General features: G+C 36.1%; 2 protein-coding genes across 4 annotated transcripts; both read right to left on the reverse strand.

Moving 5' to 3' along the window:
• Positions 1 to 1147: 1147 nt before the first annotated feature.
• LOC135076805 (glutathione S-transferase-like) lies at positions 1148 to 3594 on the reverse strand. Its single transcript, XM_063971253.1, has 4 exons — positions 3104 to 3594; positions 2660 to 2836; positions 2177 to 2316; positions 1148 to 1695 (listed from the first exon to the last, which is right to left on the reverse strand). Exons 1-4 carry the CDS (start codon positions 3237 to 3239, stop codon positions 1528 to 1530), a joined length of 621 nt encoding a protein of 206 aa, XP_063827323.1. The 5' UTR covers positions 3240 to 3594; the 3' UTR covers positions 1148 to 1527.
• A 779-nt stretch (positions 3595 to 4373) lies between these two features.
• LOC135076806 (glutathione S-transferase-like) lies at positions 4374 to 9448 on the reverse strand. Of its 3 annotated transcripts, none has more exons than XM_063971255.1 (4): positions 9290 to 9448; positions 6846 to 7022; positions 6323 to 6453; positions 4374 to 4558 (listed from the first exon to the last, which is right to left on the reverse strand). In XM_063971255.1, exons 1-4 carry the CDS (start codon positions 9423 to 9425, stop codon positions 4391 to 4393), a joined length of 612 nt encoding a protein of 203 aa, XP_063827325.1. In that variant the 5' UTR covers positions 9426 to 9448; the 3' UTR covers positions 4374 to 4390. The 3 variants fall into 3 exon arrangements, with proteins under 3 accessions (XP_063827325.1, XP_063827324.1, XP_063827326.1); XM_063971254.1 differs by lacking the exon at positions 9290 to 9448 and adding an exon at positions 8973 to 9141; XM_063971256.1 differs by lacking the exon at positions 9290 to 9448 and adding an exon at positions 8139 to 8311.
• Positions 9449 to 11201: the final 1753 nt, after the last annotated feature.

Genomic DNA, 11201 nt, shown 5'->3' on the forward strand with positions numbered 1-11201 from the left:
AAAAATAGATAGTTGTTAGGGAAGAAAAAGTAATGTGAGAGCTGAAACCTCTTCAATTATCTAGTCTAGTATAACTATATTGGGAATTTGGGGACTAAAATAAAGAAAAAACTTGTAGAATCACAACAGACCAGAAAGATAACCCATGAATGTCATTTTCAAAAGTGTCATCTAAAACAATATAACACCCGTATTCACAAACGATGCTTGCTTATGTGAATCACCAAATCCAACGCTCAGCGTTGAATAGAGCTCTATGATTGAATCATGTGTGACCCTATAATATTTATGTAGGTACACGCGCGCTGTGAGTACCTAATGTTTCTGAATACGGGCGTAATTAATGAACATCAGGAACTCTTTAAAAACGAGCACCACGTCCATTGTCAACATCAATATTTTTTCAGCTCTTTTTCTTCGCAGGTCCGAGCCCGAATTTTTCAAAGGTCGAATTTCGGTGGTCCTCAAATTTCGCGCGCAATTAAAAAGTTGTCCGTATAATATTAGTACGGATTATCCCGTCTCTCCACGGATCGTAAGCAATACGCCATTTTCACGGAACCTTTGCGCAACTCAAAGCAAACGAGTGAACTTTCAGAAAGTAATTAGAACAAAACTAATTTTCGGGACTTCGCCGCTTGTCGTCCCAACAAAGAGCTCTAATGTTTGCGAGTAGAACTCCGTTCGATGATAATTAAGAGTAGTACTCTTAAGTTCGAGAAGTCACCTATAAATTACCTAAGGGCTCGTTGAAATTCCAAACTTTTTGATTTCCATGTGTCATTAGTAAGTCGGCACTTCACCAATTCCACTGGTTTTCTCAGAAACGGATTCAGACTCAGAATTCGAGAGCGGAGGCAAAACTTTTTGGTGTGTGTAAGATACTAAAGATATGCCAAATTAATTAGAAACCAGACTAATTACTTTTGTATGCTACTTAAAATTATTTTTATGTACATTATGTATAAAACTTATTAATAAAGGGTTACGCCCTAGTTGAACACTGTTTTAAAATAACGTTTAGTATGGAAATGACACTTTAAAACGGTATTTAACTAGGGTGTAAAATTTTATTAATAAGGGGGTATTAAGGTGAAAGTGAAGTAAAAATACTTTCTTAAGAAAAATAATTTTGTCATTAAAAATATCTACAGCTATAGTCACAATTCTAAAAATTAACGTAACTAATTGTGACGTACCAGCAGTTTCTTAGAAGCTTTGATTATATTAGTCATACGCACATCTAGGCAGATATTTCTATACCTAAGTAATTTATGTGTAACCGCCTTTAACGCAAATAATTTGCGTTATATTGTATGACTTAATAAATCTATCTCTTAGGCTGGGTTGCACCATCTTACTTTAACTTTGACAAACGTCAAATATCTGTCAAACTCCATACAAAAAGCACTGGTTATCGTTATAGCTACGGTCAAAGTTAGGTGGTGCAACTTAGCCTTACTGTAGCTCTTTGACAGCCAAATCACCTAAATGGAGCGCAAAGACACAAATCATGGAATAATTTGTTCAGATTTCGTAAGGCGTTTTGGCTGCAATGTACTCCTTGACTCCAGGTAAGTACTGAATCTTCATAACCAGGGCCGCAATGTTAGGGTAGTCTTTCTCAATGGTTTCTTCAAGGAACAAGTTGGCTTTTTCAATGGCAGCAACTAGCATGAAGTCTGCCCAGGTCAACTGCAATTAAAACATTTAGTAAGCGCGACAAAAATTGCACTAGCAAAACCCTCAAAGAATGTGATCATGACTTTCAACGTGGCAAACGTGGTAACTATATCACGCTACAGCACCACAAAATAACATTCAAAACTAAACTATAAACTTCTCTACTTCTTCTTTCTCTGATTAATTTCAAGACCTAATAAACATAAGTAGATAATATCATTCATCTTCAGCGATTAAACCAATCTAGTAGCTGTATGCCTGAATTTAAATTGCAAATCATAAATAACTTCACCAGAAATAATTTGCGAGAAAATGTTGTTCGTAGAAAGACATTGGCTTTGAAATTCAATTCTGATAAACTTCTAACGAAACTAAACTTTAACTTCCATAAATAATAAATGAAATCTCCGTCAACAGTACCTAATTCAGTTCTAAAATCGTGTTTAACATCAATATTAAATATTGTTTACTTTTACTATTTCAATCGAATTACCTTTCCACCAAAGTGTCCATTGTTAGATTTCAAGTCCTCTTCAAATCTTTTAAAGTAGAATGGGACTACATTGGTAATGATTTCTTTCTTGACAGCTGCTTTCTTATCCGCATCAGGGTCATTCGCAATGAAAACAATTGCTGAAAGTAAAATAGTAACATGATAAATAAAATGTCTGTTAGTCGAATTCATGCTTGCTACCCATCATTATAAACCGTGACGTCAGGCTCTAAACGATGCCTTCTAAAAACCCATCATCTTTTGATCAAGTTACTCGTAAATAACCGAAAACAATGGATTAGCGTTCGCGTGACGTAATTAATGGGTGTGTGAGTGAACTTCAATCTTCATCAACTTTTACCTAGTACCTATGCTCTTTCATAACATATCTTTACTGAACTACCGAATACCACACTCGACTGGCTTAACTACAGTTATTGCTACAGCAGTTACATTTTTTTAAATACTCCCATTACAACATACCCTTTGTTTTGTTCCAGAAATCGGAGATGTTGTAGACGATGGCATCCAAGACAGCCTGTTGCCAAAGGTCTGAAGGCAGAAGGTCAGCCTTCCTGGCGAGGTAGCGGGCGATGGCTAACGATTGGTTCAAGCTCTTATCCCCTTCTTCATAAAGAGGGAACTGACCGTAAGGCAAAGCTGAGGAAGAGACGTATTTTCACAATTTAACAACATGGTAAAATTAGCTATTTACAGCATTAACATAGCAGCTTAATACTAAACTCTCCCTTAGTAATTTTGACAACAGTCTACGCTGCCAGCATCTAGCTACGAGACTATTCCCACCTCTCGTTCCCACTGCTGCACCTCCTGTGTAGCCAGGATCTCCAGCTCGACCGCCAATAAAAAAAATATTACACGACTCTCTCAGTACAAAAAATATATGAAAAAACGCATTCTACTTACATTCCTTAACACTTTTAATCGGCCACTGAGATTTTTCATATCTAACGTCTTCAAACTTCTCCCCACCATAGTGGAGAATGTACCTAATGGCTTCTGCAAAACCATTGACGTTAAAATAATGCAATCTTTTCGCCATCACGCTTAAATTCCTCAAGTGTCTGTTATGTTGTGTTGTGACGCACAACTTTTATACTCACGGTCTAGTAATCAGTAAATAAAAATACCTACAAAAGTGACTCTCACTTCTTCAGTTTAGCATTCGCTATGCACGGTTAATTTATGAATAGGTATACTAATTATTTCTAATTATGGATTCATGACAAAAACGTGTCAAAACTATTAAGTATGAAGTATTCATCAAAAGGCCTTAACATATTTTGTAATAGTAAGTCAAACCAAATGTCATAAATTGTTTCAACTACCTATCACACCTATCATAGATACATACTCGTACCTACATTTCCCCAAACTTATCCAAGCTGATACTATTGTAATATTTGATACCATTGAAACTCGAACCTGCTACCGCAGCTGGTATTGTAGTCAACTACGTGAACTGCGTACTAATAAATTATGATATTCACGTAGAGTGTGGTTTTACTATAGGAACAAAATCATTCACGAATTAAATAACTGTATGATCATCATCATTGTCATCATCATCAAGTAATTTATTCTCCACTACAGGAAGACGGTCATCTCAAATTATGGCATGACTACAGGATACACGATTTCACATGAAGTTGTACCTAGATGGCACTTACGAATGACAGCGAATGACGCATCGTGTCGGTCTTTCAACCACTGTGGCATCTTCCGTCATCGTAATTGGCACACAATAGTGTAATAATGCTACAATAATGTCCCTATCTATCTTCCAATGTGCCGGTAGCTGTATAAATTAAAATAGGGCGAATTACTGTATTAAAATAGTTCAACTGATATTGACTCATAGATTTCTGCGAATTTATAATTCCATAAACATCGAAAACCACTTTAGCCCAGAGAAAAGCTTTAAGAAAATGAAATTCTCAAAATATAGCGCCACAGTCAACTTATAATATTGTAGTTTAAAAATTATCGTACAAACATACTTTTATGAGTTGTTGTGACGCAATTTTTACGTCAATTTTATATAAATAAATAAATAAATTATTTTATTGGTTTCACAACAATATAAAAATCTTAACTGTTAGACGTTTATTTAATAGGTTTTATAATATTCTTTAGGTGAAGTAAATTGGAATATCAAATGAAGTAAAACACAAAATTATAAAAACTTTTTAATCAGACAGTGTATGGCTTTCTGGTCGCGATATATTCCTTAACTCCTGGCAGGGAGCGGATCTTCTTAAGCAAAGCCACGACGGTGGGGTAGTCCTGCTCGATGGTTGCGTCGATGAACAGGTTGGCGGTCTCGATGATGCCGATGAAGATGAAGTCAGCCCAAGTCAGCTGTAACGAGAAAAAAACAATTAAACGTTTGCAAAAAGGTAAAGTGTACTTCTGCAGATCATCTTAACTTCGAAATCCTCCTACAGGTATGTTCTTCTGATTAATTTCGATGCGGGTCCAATGACAATTTTACTTTTCCCCAGGACAAAGTTGACCTCCGTTGGTTTGGTTTTATTGGTGTTCAAGCACCAGATCCTAGCTACACAGGAATTGCACGAGAAGAACGAGAAGTGGGAATAATCCCGCTTTGCATAGCATAGATTATCATCCCAAAATTAGGTTAATGTGTATCTAGAAAAATATCATGCGAAGCTCTTGTTACTAGGTGAGTTGGCAAAAACATTTCTGGAAATATCTATACAGTGTGAGTCACGATAAAGTGCACATATGAAAGAAGGTGAAACTAGACCTATTTTTATCGACAATTTTTTTTTTTGTTTTTATTTTTTATAGAATTTTTTTTCTTCCGCGTGATGGCGACAATATTAATTGTAAAGAAAACGTAATAACTTTTAAACTAAGAGGTATTTATCCTGATAAAATAAAAACAGTAATAATGCTAAATAACAGACAATACTAAAAAAATACATAAAATACTCAGAAAATGCCAACAAATAATAAAAAATTATACATTTTGAGAAAAATCTGCATTTTAATTCGTGTTTTTTTGGTTATTTGATAAATTTCTCCAAATAATGCCCCTATAACAGGTGGTTTTTATTACTTTGTATTATTTTTTATCGTATTACCTTTGTAAAACCAAAAATCGCATGTCTCTATCCCTATCACAACGTTTGCAATGATCGTTTGAACAAAGGCCTGCCACCACATCAAAAGTTATAAATCTAATATCTGGGGGCACGGCAGTGCCCCCACCAAGTCGAGCAAAAAAGCGGCACGGCCGTACCATCCTTTTCTCGAAGCAATTCAGGCCATTTTCGACCGCCTGTAACTTCGTTGTGGATAAAACTAGAAGGCTGAATTTTCATTAGCTATGCAGGCATTGTAAAGACACGGTATATTTAAAATTTCATTCAATTTGAACCAGTAGTTTAAGAATTATAACGGGTCAAAGTTACTTAATTTTGTCACTCACTGACTGACTCACTGACTCACTGACTCACTGACTCACCGATCATCAAAACTCTAAGGCACTTCTAGCAGACCTAGAAGCTTCAAATTTGGAATATAAGTAGTGTTTGGTGTATGAATCAAGGAAAAACTAAAATATTTGGGGGCACGGTAGTGCAACCGCCAAGTCGAGTAAATTTTTTCAATTTCGGTCCAGTTTTCTAGATACATAACTGCTATCTACAAAATACAAAAAGAAATGATATTTGGGGGCACGGTAGTGCAACCGCCAAGTCGAGTAAAATTTTTCAATTTCGGTCCAGTTTTCTAGATACATAACTGCTGTCTACAAAATACAAAAAGAAATGAGATCCCATCAAAAACAATACTTGTCAAAAAAACCAAGTCTCGCAACTCAGTTGTTCTACGGTAAAAAGTTGTGAGATCCATGTAATACCAAGTCCAGGCCAGGAAATCTTTAACGTTTTACATAAATATATTGACTTGGCCATCGCATGAAAACACGTGTAAATTAAATTATTTAGTGCGATGGCCAAGTCAATAATTTATGTAAAACGTTAAAGATTTCCTGGCCTGGACTTGGTATTACATGGATCTCACAACTTTTTACCGTAGAACAACTGAGTTGCGAGACTTGGTTTTTTTGACAAGTATTGTTTTTGATGGGATTACCTTTCCACCAAAGAATCCGTTGCCTGCCTTCAGCTCTTTCTCGAATCTTGAGAAGTAGTACGGAACTATTTCGGTGAGGATTTCCTTTTTGATGGCTGCTTTCTTCTCGGGATCTTTCTCAAAAATGATTTCTAAACAAAAAACAATAATAAATGAAAACCATATAATTAAAATTTAATGCTTTTGGAAATTCTCTTCTGAATTCAATCTATAAGATTTTTTTATAAAAGAAGGAAACGTGTGGTCTTCAAGACATTAGAAAACACTGTAAGAAGAATTAAAGCGCACACTCTCCGAAGAAGATCATAAAAACTTCAACATTTTGGCACTTGTAAGAAAAGGATATAAGGTACAATGTCAAGAAATTACTTTTACCACTGCTCCAAAATACTGTAGCATCCAAGACGGCCTGTTGCCAGGCGTCTGAGGGCAGGAGTTTGGCCTTGCTAGGGAGGTACCGGGCGATGGCCAGAGACTGGTTCAGACTCTTGTTAATAAGGGAATAAAGTACAACAATAGTTACTTTTACAATTGCTCCAGAAGTCGTAGATGTTGAAAACTGTAGCATCCAAGACAGCCTGCTGCCAGGCGTCTGCGGGCAGGAGATTGGCCTTGCTGGCGAGGTACCGGGCGATGGCCAGAGACTGGTTCAGACTCTTGTTGCCTTCTTCGTAGAGAGGGAGCTGGCCGTAGGGCAGGGCTGATGAAGAAAAAGTCAAATTAGATACGATATTTTATAATGCAGTCGTAGCTGATGAAAAAATAATCAAATTACTCGCGATCTATGTAATTTTTTTAAATAATCTTAACACTTGTGTAGTCATAACTCTTAAACTAGGCTCAAAAAGTATCTTTTCCTTCAGTCTCAAATAAATATCACTTAGATAATCGTGATTTTCACTACTGTTACTTTTAACTACTGTTTTACTTGCTTTTAACCGATTAAAGGCTTTAGTCTCTGTTTTATTGGCAGCCAACCCAATCCTGACTTCATCGGAGTAGTAAGAGTATTGTACAAAAACTCATATTAATTTTTATCATTATCAAAATCATGATCATGTTTTATCGGAAGATGTGCATTGATTTCAAATTATAATCACGACTTGAATTCTGACGAGCGGTAAACATAGCCAGTTCCTCCGTGGTTGAGGATTCCGAGTGAAGCTCGCTTCCACCTTCGGCCTGATCATCACTTACCTACCATCAGGAGAGCTCCCTCGTTGTGGATAGAAAAAAAAATAATACTAAAGAAGAAGATTAATTTTGATTCACCTACTCATTTCACTTCTATGATTTTCATAATATTAATTTGACCAGGCATAACATGCCATTGCAAAACCTTTATCAATAACAGTGATTAAAAATGTTGTGGTATACGTGTACTGGACCTGTTTCGATCAACCAGATTAGCATAATACCGTACCACTTATGACCTTGGAATAATTATCTCAGAGATATCCATAGTACGTTTACAATTTTGTGTATTGTTATTACTATTGTTTGTTGGAATGTACCTAAATTTTCACCGTTTTGTCACTTATTTCTTTGTTAGAATATAAAACTGTACCTTTATTTCAACAAGCATTTTTTCCCCAAATAAATTTTACTTGGGGTAATCAAGATAAATTGAGAACAAGTTTACTTTTATTGCAAAGCAAATTATTGCAATGAAAGTACCTTCTTCATCGTAAGCGTGGATGTCACTAAATTCTAATAATCACTCAGGCTTAACAAAATGCTTTGAACAAATAATTTTCTATGTCGTCTCGTAACTATTCAAGTAAAGATGCACTGAAAAATTTGTTTTCGTACTTACAGTCTTTTACTTCCTTAATCGGCCATTTAGAATAATCGTATCTGATATCTTCAAACTTCTCTCCAGCGTAGTGGAGGATGTACCTGATGGACTCGCCAAGTCCATTGAGGTGGAAATAGTGCAGTTTCTTTGCCATCTCGCTCTGACTCCTCAACGCAAGTGTCGATATTTTTGTCTGGCATTACTTATATAGACTCAGCAAGTAGATACTTAACCCGTTACGGTTAGATGGATAAAAATAAACATATTGTGTCCGATAAGAATTAGTAATTTCAGTCATCATAACAATAAAATATTTTATTGTCATCATGCGCTAGGTTATAAGAAGAACTATTAACTATTTCTAAAAATAATCGAATGTTTTCTCTTCTCTACTTTTGAAAATTCGATAGTAGCCCTTAAAGTACCAGCAAATCGACACACAATAGAAATCGATTGTTACCGCGATCCTGATCACGCTGTTGACAATGGAGTCGTGGACGATAAGCCCGACACCACCTTGGAACATCTGGGCGCCCTCCCGGAAAAAGAGTAAGTTTTCGAAGATAAGGATCAAGGTGTCTTCCTCTCTCCAGACTTAACACAATCCTATGATATCCCACCTTTGTAGCCAGCCTGCACAATCCTTTATTCTAGTTCAGATAGCTTCACGTCAGTCCGTACTTCCACAGTTTTATAGGTTGCCTGGGCCAGTGGTATCAGGGTTTGTAGCCTGCTATCGTAACCGGCGATCATGAGCATCCCCTGCCTGTGCCCCTGCCCCACCGTTAGCGTGACCGCTATAGTGAGTCCGCTGGGGACTTGAGGCATGGTAAAAAAAAATTTCGTACTTACAGTCTTTTACACTTTTGATCGGCCACTCAGATCCTTCGTATCTGATATCTTCAAACTTCTCTCCAGCGTAGTGAAGGATGTACCTGATGGGCTCGCCAAGTCCATTGAGGTGGAAATAGTGCAGTTTCTTTGCCATTTTGCTCCGATTCCTCAACGCAAGTGCCGATAGTCTGGTCGTGCATTACTTATTATAGTCTTGGCATGTAGATAAGTCTTATCTCTTAACCCGTTAGAATCAGATGGATATTTTTATCTATATCTGTTTACATACAATATGATATGAAAAATATAATAAAGATATGAGTTTTTGTACTTACAGTCTTTTACACTTTTAATCGGCCACTCAGATATGTCGTATCTGATATCTTCAAACTTCTCTCCAGCGTAGTGGAGGATGTACCTGATGGACTCGCCAAGTCCATTGAGGTGGAAATAGTGCAGTTTCTTTGCCATTTTGCTCCGATTCCTCAACGCAAGTGCCGTTATTATTGTTTGGCATTACTTATATAGTGTCGGTATCTAATGTAAATACTTACTTATCTCTTAACCCGTGTAGTGAGGTTAAAAAAGTACATGTCCGATATGATATCCGACAACCGGTCATGTTTCAATAAAATAGTTTGTCGTCAATAGTCGTCATGGGACGGTTAGTAGGAACTATCATTTTTGGATTATTTCTGAATTGAATGTATCAACCTCTTTTAAATTTGTTATTTGAGTCTAAGAATATAAGTCGCTTACTAGAACCTTCCATCATAAATTGGTGAGTTTGACCGATCCAGCATTAAAGTGTTAATCGGCCAAACGATTGATAAGACGAAGATGATTTGTTATTGTTTTCTTTAATGAATGGGCCATCTAAAGTGATGAAGCAGTTTTTAAAATAATAAGAAATAGATAAAAATAATAAAGATTTTCTTGATAAGCCTATTCATTACAGCAATTACCTACTTGTAATACTAAACTTACTTTAATAGATTATTATAACTTGTTTCTCGGAGGAGGGCGATGCTCTGCGACACAGTTTTATACTTCTGCAGGGGTCATCGTTTTTTCCATTGTATCTTGTACCTTTGCTGTTGTTATACCAAATAAATCATTATTAATTATTAATACTATCTCGTGTTTACAATGAATATGCATTTTTTCTATCATGAATAGTCCGGTCAAATTAGACATGAACCCTGCAATAATTCACATACAGCTGAAAATTAGTATGAATGTTTGGAGCACCATTATGGATGAAAAGTGAAAAGTCCCCATCGATCCGACATGTGCTAAAAAAAATTCAATGTCAAAGTTGAAAAATACAAGCTTTTACCTACTTAGGTAAAATCTACGAATTGTAGGCTAAAAATTAGAAATATGGCTATAATTTTTTCAAAAAGCTAAAGCATTGATATACTTAGTCCGAATATGACGGACTTACTTAACTACTCGTACATTGAAAAAGACGCTGAAAAAAGTGACTGAGTTTCTTCCGCCACTTCTTCTCAGCACCAGGCCCAGCCCATAATGTTGTCCCGAAGTGGTAGTAGGGCAAGCTATTTGGGACGTGCATAAGCGCCCTGGAAAGGACCTAAGTACTGAATAAAAAAATTGACTTTAGCTGCAGTAGGTATAATATTCATTGAGAATATGAGCTGAATGAAAGTTTTCTATTATAATAATTATATCTCTCTATAATAAATATCACCTGAAACGTTTTATTATTTGTTTATCCAAACAGACACAGGCCAGATAGTGTAACCTGGCAGGTCAAAAATAAATATCACAATGGATCACTTGTAACCAAGCGGTTATCAATTAGACCTCCTGTATTATGTATGACATAACCGTCATTATGTACGATGATAAAAAGAACTGGAAGTATAATTATAAGTATACATCATGTTATCTCTAAAAGATACAAGTCACTCTTTGTTTGCAAACAATCCATTGGGATAAATATTTATTTAGTATACCTAATGTGTTATCTCTGAAAATAATATCTAGTTTCCAAGGAATACCTACTGACCTAAACCTAACCTGGCTGTTCATTAAAATAAAAAACCATTTCCAGTGACTAAAGTCTTGATAAAATTTTAATTGATAATACAGATCATCATCATCATCATCGTCATCATCATTTTAGCCACAGGACGTCCACTGCTGAACATAGGCCTCCCCCAATGATTCCCATATCGCATGGTGGGTAGTGGCCTTCATCCAGCGCCTTCCTGCTACCTT

This window comes from Ostrinia nubilalis, chromosome 12 (genome assembly GCF_963855985.1).
Source record: "Ostrinia nubilalis chromosome 12, ilOstNubi1.1, whole genome shotgun sequence".
NCBI classification, from domain to species: Eukaryota; Metazoa; Arthropoda; class Insecta; order Lepidoptera; family Crambidae; genus Ostrinia; species Ostrinia nubilalis.